Raw genomic sequence first — 15,213 nt, forward strand, 5'->3', positions numbered from 1 at the left:
GGTTTAAAGTAAATCTATTGTACTATAAGTAACTATCGGGGAATTATTAATCTATTAACCTATCCTTTCAGCCCTGCTTACCAAATAATAGCCTGTTTCCATATATGCATCTATTGATAAATAGGTTTTAATACAGGGGTAATAAAATTAACATTGTTTAAATGTACCCGAATATCTACACGCAGCAGGGCCTTGGAACTGGCTAGAGTATGATTATGTTTTTGTTTTGTAATTGTGTAATAATCAACCCAGGACGGAATTAATACCATAAAAAAACCTAGTTTTTACCACTTTTATGGTAAAATTTTACCAGCCTATACGATTTAAAAGGTGGTAAAATTTTACCGTAACCGTGGTAAAAACACTTTTTGTGGTATAGCGTGACGCTTTTTACCATCGATTTTTACCACAATTATCGGTAAAATTTTACCAGATTTCCGGTAAAATATTACCATTTTAGGACGCAAATTTATACCAGATTTTGACCAATTTTTACCACTTTTTTGGTAAAATTTACCGCAAATTTCTGTAAGATTTTACCGAAAAAGTGGTAAAACTGTTCAACACCTGGTAATATTTTTGCCCTAAATTGGTAAAATTTTACCAGAAATAGGGTAAATATGGTAAAAATTTACCAAAAATTGTGGTAAAAACGGGTGGTAAAAATCACGAGAAAGTGGTAAAAAACGACCTTAATTATAGAAAAACATCGCTTGTACACAAATCGCAAAAATAAAAAAAAAATTGTTTTCATTTTTATCTTTATTGATTGAAACACTTAAACATATTTTTCTTGATTCTACTGCTCTGGCCAAAGAAAACTGTTGCGCAACCTCCTGGATTTGCTGGGCACCGGCCCCATTCGACCTCGTATCACTGATATTCAACCTGGAATAAAATTGCTCATTAGTTAATTAGATAAGTACAGGGATATAAAGGGATAAGACAATGGCTGATAAATTGATGTTCATCTCTAATGATGATACACATCGTTACCCCTTCTGTAGATTACAATAAGTGATTGAAATGTTAGGACACTCAACTTAATGAACCAACCAATAAAAAATCAATAAAAGTACCCAAGGTTGTTAGGCCAAAGAATAAGAAAATGTTATTTGAAAACTTTGGGGGCTAGTGTAATTTACAGCCCAATGTCCCATCCCTCCCTACTAAATATCTAATCTATAATACAAAGTAGAACGATGTCTGTCTGTCCGTCCGTCCGTCCGTCCGTCCGTCCCAAAGATAAAGCCTATACTCGCTGTTTACGCAAATGTGTCAGAACTTCCCCCCCCCCTTACTCTCACACCTAAATTTTTTCTTTTGAAAGCAAAAATAAAAGTGTGTAGGTTCGACTCCCCCTCTCCCCCCTCATTCATTTCCTACAGGCATCTTGACACGTGGCAAAAAAATCAGCAAACTTATCTAACTAAACATCTTTGAAAACGCAGAACGAGAAAAAATAAAGGGAAAGCTTACCTGGAAAACATAATCAGTAACAACATCCGTGGCTAACAAGAACAGGATAGTACTCGGCATTTCTGATTATATGCTTCACGTGGCGTATGGAGTCGTGGAACGCGGGGTCCTAAGTTATGGAGGATTAAATGAAGGAAGGAAGTGGACTGTTTATTACACTAGTCCCCAAAGCTTTATTTTCTTCTTCGTTGCTTTAACAACTCTAGGGACTTTTATTGAATTTTGAATGGTTGATTAATCAAGTCTACAGAAACGTAAATTATTTTAGTACAATGTTTTTTTTAACTTAAACAATATTTTACTTCGTCTTAAATCATTTAATAACCCATTCCTGAATAGCCTTCTTTAAGAAGTTGAGCACAGATTTTAGCAAGGCAGCCCGCTGGGGTAGGCAGTGAAAACCAGGCTTGGGTACATCCTAAATAGAGATAGGTTGTTAGAAGATTTTAGCAAGGCAGTAAGAATGTTTGGAACTTTATACAAATGTCTAACTACGTTTAAATCAACCATCTCTCTCCATAGGCATTAATCAAGTATAATTTCCCAGGGATATAAAGGGATAAGACAATGGCCGATAAATTGATATACATCCCCAATGATGATACACAAAATTGCCCCTTCTGAAGATTACAATTAGTGGTAGAAACGTTTTAGCAATCAACATAATGAAGCAACCAATTAAAATTAAATAAAAGTCTCAAAGGTTGTTAAGCAAACGAATAAGGAAACGTTATTATAACACTTTGGGGACTAGTGAAATAAAAAGCCCATGCGTTCCTGATAATTTCCCCTGGAACAAAACTGACCTGAACTTCTACGTGTCTGGGGTCAACAACAAACTTCTCCAGGAGCATCACTTCGTCACCGAAGGACTTCATCGCCTCGCGCTTGGCAGACTCCAGCTGGGCCTCGAACTCGCCAGCGGTCATGGCAATCCTCATACCCTTGCCACCCCCTCCGCGGACAGCCTATGACAATATCAAATAACAGTTTTCCACAGGTAGAAAAATAAAAACAATATAAAATTTAGCAGCTACTCTACAATAAGGTATGCCGTCACTCCGTCTGACTGTACTATATATCATTACACAATGGTAGAAAAATATAACACTACATTTCTTTACATACATATATATAATTTATATAACTTACATATTCCTTTTTTTTTAACATTGATTCCCAGAATTATACCTAAGGTATAATGTTATAATCGAGCCTTGAAGTTGAAATATATTATGTCATTGTCCATATTAAACATCCTGTTTTATATTTATATTATTTACTATTTTATTGCGGTACATGTGGACATACTTGTCCTTGTTCCCACCTTGATCATAACAGGGAACCCGATCTTGTCTGCCTCCGCCTTCAAGGTGTCCAGGCTCTGGTCCTCTCCGTGGTAACCGTGGATTACAGGTACGTTAGCGGCTTCCATGATCATCTAAAAAACAGGTTAAATATTAGAAAAATTGTAACGACAGACTTCTTTTAAATACACAGTTGCTTTTCCTAGAGCCTACTTGTGTTTCGTCTTAAAAGAGGATGGTTGGAGGGTTTTTACCAATGAAAATATTCGAGGTCATTTTTCCAAGAAGCGGTGTCATACCCCCCCCCCCCCCCCCGCCAAAAAAACAGCATAAACATTCCCTGAAAATTATGGAAGACCAGAAGATTGAGATCGTAGAGGACAAATGAACAGACATCCTGTTACTCCGGTATAGTATAGAGTGTTATTTCTTTCTACTTGAAATCAACCAAAATAAGTTCCTGAGTAGCTACTCTATCATTTACCTTAGATGTAGACTTGATACCCATATCTCTAATGGCAGTGGACGGTGGACCAACAAATATAACTCCTTTCTCCTGATAAAAAAAAAATTTAAATTAAAAGGTAGGTATCATTCTTATTAATATAATATTACATTCTTGAAATTAACCAGAAAAAAACGTAAGCAGTACAGTGGCGTGCACAGGGTTTTTACGGGAAGGGATGTAATCTTAGAGGTTTTTAAAAAACGGGGGGGGGGGGAATCTACATAATTTTAATTTTAAGGGGTGTGTTGTCAACCCCATTCCTCACACTAATGACCGTGGACAAGATAATGAACGAAATATACATATATAAATCCCCAAATATATTGAACAAAACAACACCTTAGATTAGTTCAGACACTGCTAGTTTGAATGAACCAATCAAGATTTAAAGTTGTGAGCTAACGTGCTTATAAAACTTTGGGTACCAGTATAACTTCCAGTCTAATATCCACTCCCTCCCTGCAGTCAAATGGAAAATATTACCTGTCCAGGGATATAAAATACACGTGGATATTATTAATGACATATCATGGAAATTTGTTGTCATGAATTTAGGTTCCTAACATGGACTTCATATATTGGTCAGTTCGTTTACCCAGAAGGAGGTAAGGGGGTGTTGTAAGGGAGGAATAAGGGTGTATCTTTATTTTAGCCCGCTGTGAGTACCGCTTTATTAGAGTACATGAAAAACTGGTGTAACATCCAGGTAATAATATATCCATTTACCCAAGAATCTTAAGGGATAAGACAATGGTCGACAAATTGATGTACTGTACATGTACAACCCCATTGATGATACACAAAATTACCCCTTACATAGATTACCTTTTGTGGTTGATACGTTTGGACACTCAACTTAATGTACCAACCAATCAGAGATCACTTAATCCCCAAAGTTGTTAAGCCAACGAATAAGAATACGTTATTATAAAAGTTTGGGGACACGTGTAGTTAACAGCCCATTGTCCCCTCCCTCCCTGCATTTACCTGGCAAAGATTAGCAAACTCGACATTCTCGGAGAGAAATCCATAGCCAGGATGTACAGCATCGGAGCCGGTTTCCGCCGCAACCTAAGATAATACAGTGTATGGTCAATAGTAACTAAGCCCCTAGAGGCCTCTAGGGGCACTTGAGTTAGTGGTGAGTTGAAATAGATCCCAACATTTTTTTATTTTAGTTTCAATAGAAAAAGTAAAAAATCCATCTTAAGGCTTAAATATGATCAGAAAATAGAATAAAACCAACTCAGGACCTATGTGATGCCTACCTAAAATAGAGAACCCAATCGGATCAGTAGTTATTTAGAAAAAAAGTCTTACTGCTTTATATAATAGGATGATGCATATAAGAGTTATTCTAAATCTTAATAGGTAGATTCTTCCAAGTTTCAATTTAAATTATCAATCACACCATTAAGCAAAAAACAACACCCATTTTTTTGCAATGTGAAAGGTGTGGGGAGGGGGGGGGGGGGGGCTGGGAAAGAGCCGACCCACTACCTTGAATTTTAATTTTTCAAAGTTTTTAAAAAAATAAAATTTTTGGGGTAATTTTTCTTAGGCCTATAAAAAAATCCATGTATAAATTAAAACCTTTCCGAGACATACAATAAGCTTCAATGTAGAGGAGAGACGTGTACGTACGCTAGATATTTCGCTACAAACGAAGACAAACAAACATCCTGTTACTTTTATTTAAGGATTATTTTAATCAATCAATTCTTGTAATGTCCATCTAAAACTAATACCTAACAGTATAATGTCAGAGATATAAAGGGATAAGACAAAACAATGGTCGATAAATTGATGTAAATCCTCAATGATGATTAACAAAATTACCCCTTGGATTAATATTAGTGGTTGAAACGTTCGAACACTCAACCTATTGAGCTAACCAATCAAAATTCACTAAAGTCCTGATGTCGAAAGTTGTAAACCAACGAAAATGTAAACGTAATTATAAAACTTTTGGCACTAGTTTAATAAACAGTATCTCCTCTCTCTGGTATAATATACCTTTAAAATAGTATCTCCCCTGAGATAGCTCTGTTGTGAGGCAGCTGGACCAATTCTAACAGCTTCGTCCGCCATGGCTACATGCATAGAGTTTCTGTCGCTGTCACTGTAAACTGCCACAGTTTTAATACCTATAATAAATTTTGACTAAAACACAATAAAATGTAGGTAACAAAGGAAGGGTTGGGGCGGAGGTGCCACTTTAGGAAACAAATAAAAATCGTCGGAAAAAGCCGTTTTTTAAGCAAACAAAAGCGCGTTTTGCTCTATCTGTGAGATATTATGAATAAGATAATGTTAAGATTTGATATTAAGATGAGAAAAATTTACGTTCACAGTCCCTTTAAAGACACAATACCTGTAATAATAATACCCTGGCCTTTCTCATTATAAGCCTAGGCAGAGCCATGCTGGTGAGTGATGCTAGCCCAAGCGTGGACCGTGGTGAACTGTACTTCTACCGCCAATACCTAATTACAGGGTTACGAAAGTTTAAATTGATGTTTTTTTTTTTAATGTTAATATTAAATGTAATATAGTTTTGTAATGACATATAAAATATATATTCGATAGAATATAAAAAAATATAGTGCATTCAATATTAAAAAAAAATATTTAAATATATATATAGTTGTTAACCATATAGAATCTATTTCCGGCCGGGTTCTTAAAAGATATTGCCGCGTTTTTTCGACATTTTTTACGCTATGAATAACAAGCGCGACATTCGCGAAATCTAAAAGAGTATACAATGATTTATTTAATTATTTCGCTTTTGATGGTACGGCCTTCATAGAAAAAAAAAGATTATCTTCAATCCATTTTTGCTGCATATTAATTAATGCATCTTTTTAGAGCTGTGTTAGACATTAGAAAAATTGCTAAAAAAATAATTTAAAATTCAGTATTTTTATGTTATATACTCTGTTTGAAATTCTATCGTCAACGTTCAATCAATTAATGTCTAAAAAACGCCGAAAAAATGTGGCATTCATCTTTTAAAAACCCATCTCGGTGGTATTTCCGGTTGGCAAAGACAACATAAATATAGAAATCATGAAACATTGTTGTTCCACAATTTTGCCACATTTTTAAACATCTTGCTTAAAAAAAATCTTCCAAACAAATTGTAAATTCTACAAATTTAAATATTTAGAGAAAATTGAGTAGTAATTTACTTCTTGATTCAAAATATTTGATTAAATTGAATCAAAACTAATAATTATTTTTGGCACTCTATATTCAAATAATCATAAGCTTATCAATAGTGCGCATGCGTGCACAGAGGTGCCATAAATTTCAAAACTTAAAAATATAAGTTTTGTAGCGAAATTACTCTATAATTCGAAATCTCTGTCTTTCTTTTAGAAACATTCAGGGGAATATACGAAAGCTTATATTTATATTAAAGATGAAAAATCGATAAATTCAAATGCACACGGCACATCTGCGTAAACACACAGACCTGGATTTTTTTTCTTTTAATTTTAATTCGTATGAAGCTAGCTCAAATAAGTAAATATTAAATTTGATATATTTTTGACGATGCGGGAGGATGTTTTAAAAGAAATGATGAAATAATTTTCAAGGTTTTAAAAAAAAGTTAGCTTCTTTTATGCGAAAAAATTCAATAAAAAGTAAAAATTTTTACCAAAAAGTTGGTCAAATTTTACCAAGTTTTTTTTTTTGTTAAAGTCCAAAAATCTGGACTTAGCCTAAAAATTTACCTTGTCAATTTTTACCAAAAAGTTGGTCAAATTTTACCAAGTTTTTTTTTTTGGCAAAGTCCAAAAATCTGGACTTAGCCTAAAAATTTACCTTGTCAATTTTTACCAAAAAGTTGGTCAAATTTTACCATGTTTTTTTTTTTTGGCAAAGTCCAAAAATCTGGACTTAGCCTAAAAATTTACCTTGTCAATTTTTACCAAAAAGTTGGTCAAATTTTACCAAGTTCATTTTTTTTGTCAGAGTCCAAAAATCTGGACTTAGCCTAAAAAAATACCTTGTCAAATTTTACTAACTTTTTGGTAAAAATTGACCAAATTGCGTTTTTTTGTCTAAGTCCGAAAATTCGGACTTAACCTGAAAAATAGAGTTGTAAAATTGACCACATTTTTGGTAAAACTTCCAAAAGTGGTAAAACTAAAAAAAAAAAAAAAAATTTAAATTTAGGCTTCATTGTATAGAAGTCATTATTTTAAAGTACTACAACTGATTATGAAGAGCTGTTTTTAATTTAAAACACAAAAAACGGGTTTTTTTGTTTCGTCAAATTTTACAAAAAAAATGGTAAAATTTGACTAATTTTTTGGCTAAAATTTTTGCTGGTAAAATTTACCACGAAACTGGTATATTTTACCAGGTTGACCAGCTTTACCACTTTTCTGGTAAAACGACTGTTTTTTTCTGGTATTTCGTAGAACCTGGGAATTTAATGTTTCCAGAATTTTATGTACTTTAATACTAAGTGATACTCACAACTGGCTAAAAAAGCAATACCACCATCACCTCCCCTCCCACTGGATAAATGAACTGACCAATAAATATGGTCCATATTATTATCCACGTATATCCTATATCCATTGTCTTAGCCGAATGGGGGAAATGTTCAGCGATATAGGGATAGGACAATGGGCAATTAATTCAATTCAAGAGTTTTCTTTAAAAAGCAATGTAAACCAGATTTATCCAAAAAATGTGTTAGTGTTAATCTAATTGAGAAATCTCAAAAATGAAACAAGGTTCCAAGAAAAATAAGCATTTACTTAGAAATTAGGTTACCAGTACATCACAATGAAGTAAACATTGATTTGATTCATTGTCCCATCTTTAGATCCCTGGAAAATATTAGTTTCTCAGCTGCCAAGATAAATTTTTAGTAAAGATTAATCATGTAATGTAATAAAAACTAGATAGGCTCATTGTTTTGGGTTATCTCAAAAAACGCCTATCTCAGAAAACGTCCATCTCAGAAAACGCCTATCTCAAAAAACGCCCATCTCAGAAAACGCCTATCTCAGAAAACACCTATCTCAAAAAACGCCTTTTTCATAAAATCCCTACTACATTTTTAAAAATTATCTTGTTTTGTCGTGTTTCTACAGAGGACATTATGGGTAAATACAATTTATTAAGTGAAGAAGTTGCTCTATCATTTTGTGTTCAATTTAAGGCCCCCAACTGCCGTTTAAATATCCAAGCTATTATTCGAGAAGTTAAAATGTTAAAAGTTCACAAGATACATTTTTTAAAGATTTTAATATCAACAGCAAAAACTACAAACGTTTTTTTAGTTTTGAGACAATATGGGATAACAAGAAGATCAAGAATGTACACAAATTTTAAAAGTACAAGGGCAAGGGCAAAATACTGCTAGTAAAAGTTGCATTAATATTTGGCATATATAATCTGTTTTTAATGGTACTTTACAGACGACTGCGTCTCTAGCATCTAAAATGCATTAATATAGCTAAAACTATTAAGCTTATTTTGCCAAACACCTTCTTGTGGTTTTTCAAATAAATTTTTTAATGAACTTTTTTTTGAAAAGTATATTTTAAAACTAGTTTGATCCAACATGTTTTTTTTTATTTGCATTTCTTTATGAATTAAATGTTTTTATGAATAGAAATAGCATGGGAAAATTATAGGGAGACAGGGATATGCAAATTGAGAATAGAAATATTTTTCCCAAAAATTGAAGAATATTTTAGGGCATAGCAGCTGATTTGGAGCCTTAGATTCTTTTTATCTAAATATTTTAAAAGCAATTGATCCATCTCAATCCAAGGCTACTTTATCAAACAACATATTTATCTAAAGTTAGGGAAGTTTCATATAAGATGGTTTTTGGCTCTTTAATTTCTAAATTTAGCCCTTAGTTGGGTTTAGGCTATTTTTACATCCCCTTTAAATACAGAGTTCCTTGATGCTAAGAACGCAGTCCCTAGTTTAAATTAATTAAATTAGAACAAGGTTTTGTAAAGCATTGGTAAATTTATCATCATTTAGCATCTAGGGGCTCTAGATTTGATGGGTATAGAATTGCAGAAAAATGGCCTAAAACAATCTGAAAACTGAAAACTATCAAGTTTTCGAAATCTTAAGGTACAGACAATAAAAATTTAATACTTTATATTATTCATCTATCCCTTTATTCCTATAAATTAATGAATATACTATCTTTTAAAAAGACAAGAATGTACATGTCCAAAAATCGCAAATCTAAAAAATTAAAATGAAGTCTTTATAATGATTGTATAAATTTATTAAGAGGATTTGTGTCCGTGTGTGTGTGTACTGAAGGATATCACTAACCGATGAACTGATATGGTTCTCCTTACAGTGTAGCTTATTATGTTACATTAACTAGATGGTCAAACAGACTAAATTAACTGTTCAAACAAAAAACAATCACTGAACCGATAAAGTTCTACATTTTAGAAGAGCTATACATTGGCCCATGTAAGGTTTTAGGCTGTTTTACTTAAAGTCTTTTAATGGTTTTAGGCTATATTTAACCCTCTTCCACCTTGGTACTAGAAATACAAACAATAATAAACAAAAAGATGCGTGCAATCGGCCATATATCTTGAATCACAGAAATGCTACGCTCCTATCATGAAATTTTTAAATTATGCACAAAGTAAAACGACAATTTCAATAATAGCTCTGGGTTCTTTTTTAATATCACATGAATAGATATAGAAAGCATAGATGATCAATCAATTAATTTAATTATAGGAACAATCTGACCATTAATTAGGATAAAGTTTTGCTTGGGACAGGAAATATTTAGTCATTGTAATAATGGATTTTGATCACATATACCAAAATATGTATAAACATAAAAATTGGTCAATTCAAGTTGGAAGTATTATTGTGTCTGATTAACAATCTAAGCTAATAAATGTATTATCGCTAACTGCTATTTTTGTCAAAGGAAATCAACGTATGTATTAATCAAGGATGACAAAATCCACATAGGCAAAGCAATGTTTTTAACTGATAATGATAATGATATGATAATGATAATTGCAAAAACTAAACTGTTTAAACTTAAAATATAATCACTGAACTGATCAAGTTCAATATTTTAGGAAAACTTTACATTGGTCCTGGTATGATTTTAGGCTATTTAACTTCAAGTCTTTTAATGGTTTTAGAATATTTTCCTGACAATAATGAAATTCAAATTAAATAATTGTTTAAAATTTTTAACTTTGAATTTTTAGTTTTTTTAAAAATATTTTTTTGTTTCTTTTTGTGAATTATTCTGCTACTCTGATAATTAGTTAAACTGATATATTTAATTTATTGATTTTATTTAATTATTTAAATTTACAATTGAATAAAATGTTATTGTAATATCATAATTATATATTATAATCCATTTATATTTCATATTTTTAGTAGCGAAGCTACTCTATAACTTGAAATGACCGTCTGTCCGTCTTAGTTTGGGTGAAACGTGATTTTCTCGGCTCCTTTAAAAGATAAAAGGCTGAAATTTTTTGACAACATTCCCATGAACAAGGAGCACAATTAACTATAAAACATCAATGGCGATAGGACCGCTTTTTAGCAGGTTTTAGGCTATTTTTGTATATTTCACATTTTTCTCCATATCTTTGGTGTTTATGGTCCGATTTCCAAAATTTTTTCAGTTATAGAATCAAAATTAAATTTCCTGTCGTTTCAAGAAAACAACTGTGACGGTCAGACTGCCTTTAAGCAGGTTTTAGGCTATTTTTGTATTTTTCACATTTTTCTCCATACCTTTGGTGTTTATGGCCCAATTGATGCTGTCTAAAATGGTGCAAAAAATGGGGACAAATTTCAAATTGTTTTGGCGTGTGACGTCATACCCCCATCTCTTTTCTAGGGGGTTTCTTTCCTCCTTCCCTTTTCTTTCCCCTCACTTGTGACGTAAATAAACAGCCCCGTCAAATCAATTTGAAATTTGTCCCCATTTTTTGCACCATTTTAGACAGCATTGCCCAATTTCCAAAGTTTTTCAGTTATATATATCAAAATTAAATTTCCTTTCGTTTCAAGAACACATCAATGGCAGTCAAACTGCCTTTTTGCAGGTTTTTGGCTATTTTTATATTTTTCACATTTTTCTTCATATCTTTGGTGTTTATGGTCCGTTTTTTTTTAATTTTTTTAGTTAAAAATATCAAAATTAAATTTCCCATTGTTCTGGGCATCCAGTATTCAATTTACTTTGACCGTCAGTCTGTTAGTCATAGTACTGAAATATAAATAAATATTAAGAAATTAAAAACAAATGTTGAAAAGGTTTCGTGATTTTTTCCTAATATACATGCTTTTGTCAACTAATATCTAAATTCTTATTTAATTGTTTATGCTTCGCTACTTATGGATGTTGTCATCCTTGTTTGTTAATAAATAAATAAATGATTACAATACACAGAAATTATCAATTATAATTATCCATTTATATATCATATATTAGGGTGGGTAAATTTTGGACATTTTTATCTGAGACCAAAATATTTTGTTCATAGCTCTCAAAAATGATGCTGTGAGTATTGGTGCAAAAAATATGACGTAACAAAAAAAAATAACCAATAAGAGGCCGTTATTGACCAATGGTAAAATTTATAGTGGCTTCTCATTGGCTAATTTTTTTTGTCACGTCATATTTTTTGCACCAATACTCACAGCATCCTCAAAAATACCTCCAAAAGTTGGCCAATTCTCAAAAAACCTAAAAAAAGTGATTTTTAGTCATTTTTAAGGCAAGAAACGAGATATTTTGAAACGGACAAAAGTTTCTGATTCTACTCCTCAAGGACTTTACTGGGAGCACCATATGAACCCATAGTTCTGATTCAATAATAGCTATACAATTGTATGTGTGGTGGCCAACGGTTTTTAGACATAAGATAATTTTAAATCATCCAGAGGTACTTATGAAAATCATATGCAAGTTCCCGCTTTGGTCTCAAACAAACATGTCCAAAATCGACCCACTCTAATAGGTATTCTAGTAAATAAATAGATAAATGATACATTGTATAAAGCTGGCCTAAATAAAAGATATTTAACTCTTCCTTTAAATCATTCTCTGAAAAACTTGTATTTGTGTGTTGGCAGTATTTGTCCAGTTTCAGTTTCAATTGTGTGTGCTGCCATTGATATCACTGTCCTACAGAAAAAGAATATGTGTTGAATAAGATAAATTCAAATATATGAAGGACTTTGATATTATATTGGCAACTAGCGGCTACGCCCCTAGAGGCCTCTAGTTGCACTCTAAATGTTTTTTTTAATATAGAACCTCGTAAAAGTGTCTGACTATGAGGTCAGAAAAAAATAACAATTAACCAATGAGAAGCCATTATTCACTGTAATTGACCAATGGTAAAATATATAGCGGTCTCTCATAGGTTAATTGTTGATTTTTTCTGACGTCATAGTCAGAAACTTTTACTGGGTTCTTAATATATTTAAAATATGTTTTTTACGTTTGACGTTTATTTTTCGTTGAATTCTCTTTCTAAAATCGAAAATTTAAAAAAAAAATTTAATTTCTCTAGGGAGGGTGGTGGTACCCTCTCCAAAAATAGTTATAAACCTTCCCGGGACATATGAGAATCTACCCTGTCAAGGAGAACCCGATAGGTTCAGCGGTTAGCGAGATCCTTCGGTACAAACATACAAACACACAAACACACAAACATCCTGTTACTTTATTATATATATTAATATTTATTAATATTTCAATTTTAGAGTTATAATTTAATAGTCTTTAATTTATTAATTAAGGATCAATCTGGAAAAATTTTCCAGGGCCTGCTTTGTCAAATTGTCAAATATGTAAGTGATCAAAAAAATAACTCTTTTTAATACTGTGAATATTTTGTAATTGATCATAAAAGGCAAGGCTTTAAAGTTCAAAGGAAATAAAAAGATAGAAATATTTAAAACCAACCAAAATTATCTTGTTTTTAATTTTAACTTTATTGGCTGCTAGTTGTGTTGATTTATTTCATTTAGCTTTGTCTGCTAGAAGATTAAATATTTAGCGGCATTAAGCTTTTGTACTCAATCTAACAGAAATTAGCCAAAATAAGAAAATTGGGATCAACTGCAGTTCACGGTAAAATATTCTTGGTAACGAATATTTCCAAAAATCTATGAATTTTAAAGGCTGCTAGCTAGCTGCCGAATGGCTGAATGTACAGATCATGCCCGCACACAGTTTTAAGCGGCATAAGAAGGCCTACAAATAATCTGGAATAGCCATTAATCAATAATGCATAATTATCTCGCAGTGCAGAGAAATGCGCGAAAAAGACCTATTTTACGCGTTTTTTCTTCAGTGAAGCTTTCCCTGTGTATCATTGGACCTTGGCTATTCCAGATTATTTTTAGGTCTTCTTATGCCGCTTAAAATGGTGTACGGGTATGATCTGTACGTTCAGCCGTTTGGCAGCAAGCAGCCTTTAAAATTCATAGATTTTTGGAAATATTCGTTACCAGGAATATTTTACCGTGAACTGCAGTTGATCCGAAAATTGGGGCTGTGTCTTGTATCAAAATAGCCATTAGCAATGAATCCTTAAATTACTTGACAATAAATATTTCTGCGGTACACTAAGCATATTATTAAATTTCTAGATTTTTACAACATTAGTGATAAATGAATACCTGAATATTGATTTCAAATCTTCTGTATACAAATTATTTGTTAAATGTTTAGTTCTCAAGAAGTTACCTACAATAAAAAATATAAAAAAAGTATTTTAATAATAAACAACAACAATTTTAAGTCCTCCAATTAATCACTCTCAAAGAAAGCCTGCAAGAAATACTGTGGTATTCGGCAACCGTGAGCCATGTCTATGGCAACCCTGACCTGGGTTCGGAGAAGGGCCGAGGGCCCTCCCCCGAGTCCTGGGGAAGGGGTCTGCCGACCCCCTCCCTATGCCTAAAATTAATGATAGATTCTGACAGCCTTATTATGGTTAGGCTGTATTGTTAATTCCCTCCACCCTTTCCAGGGATGGGGGATCATTATTGCCCAAACTGATTATTGTATATGTATTATATTGATTCTGTTTTATGATTACTTATTCCAATCTGTGTATTTATTGTTTGTTGTATATAACTTTAGTAAACCTTAGACCCTGAATAAAGGAACAACTGAATAGACTCTGTTTATTATTTAGTGATTGCTAGAGAAGCGTAGCTTCTCTATAATATATGTGTCCACGTCTGTTTGCACTGCCGTAGTCATTTGAACTCTGGTGTCTGCCATTTAACCTAGGCGGATACCACAACTTTTGGTGACAGCTGTGTGAGATTACGGCAAACCACAAGTGTAGAGCAGACGCGCAGCTGAGGCTAAGGTACTCCCAGCAGTGAAACTGGCAAAACTGACACAAGCAACCTGAATTACCCACCCTGGATAGCAAGGTCTAACTCTGTATCCGGCAGTTGTGGAAGCGAAACCTAGCGAAAGACCACTAAGTGTGGCGGAACCCGAGCTGCGGAGAGTAGCGAAATCGGACGAGAGACTGCGGAGAGCAGCAAAACTTGACGGAGAACCGGCTGAAACAGGCCTGCGGACGGGCTGAAACAGGCCAAATAAGTGCAAACGGCTGAAAATAGGCCAACATTTACTGCAAGAGATAGCAGGATCCGAACCAGCGGCGCTGCAGGAAGGAACATTCCCTGCCGCCACCAGCCGGATTCGGATACACGGCACTGCAGGACGGGACATTCCCTGCCGCCGACAGGCTGAAACAAGCCAAATAGCTGCGAACTGTGAGCGAAAATACGAGTGTAGTGTACCAAGCAGAAGAAAAACTACGTTAACTCCAAGTATCCTGAGAGGCTACAGCGCAGCCACCCATCTAGAAAAACAGA

At 33.3% G+C, this 15,213-nt stretch overlaps 1 protein-coding gene across 2 annotated transcripts; it reads right to left on the reverse strand.

Annotated features, from left to right (window-relative positions):
* Window positions 1-762: 762 nt before the first annotated feature.
* LOC145329083 (methylcrotonoyl-CoA carboxylase subunit alpha, mitochondrial-like) lies at window positions 763-5,822 on the reverse strand. Of its 2 annotated transcripts, XM_080173103.1 has the most exons (9): window positions 5,669-5,822; window positions 5,311-5,441; window positions 4,282-4,365; window positions 3,271-3,342; window positions 2,807-2,920; window positions 2,286-2,447; window positions 1,809-1,897; window positions 1,480-1,586; window positions 763-888 (listed from the first exon to the last, which is right to left on the reverse strand). In XM_080173103.1, the coding sequence occupies exons 2-8, from the start codon at window positions 5,395-5,397 to the stop codon at window positions 1,493-1,495; spliced, it is 702 nt and encodes a 233-aa protein (XP_080029229.1). In that variant the 5' UTR covers window positions 5,398-5,441; window positions 5,669-5,822; the 3' UTR covers window positions 763-888; window positions 1,480-1,492. The 2 variants fall into 2 exon arrangements, with proteins under 2 accessions (XP_080029229.1, XP_080029230.1); XM_080173104.1 differs by lacking the exon at window positions 763-888 and having other exon boundaries at window positions 1,527-1,599; window positions 1,831-1,897.
* Window positions 5,823-15,213: the final 9,391 nt, after the last annotated feature.

Source organism: Acartia tonsa, chromosome 9, assembly GCF_053477335.1.
Source record: "Acartia tonsa isolate MP-2025a chromosome 9, ASM5347733v1, whole genome shotgun sequence".
NCBI classification, from domain to species: domain Eukaryota; kingdom Metazoa; phylum Arthropoda; class Copepoda; order Calanoida; family Acartiidae; genus Acartia; species Acartia tonsa.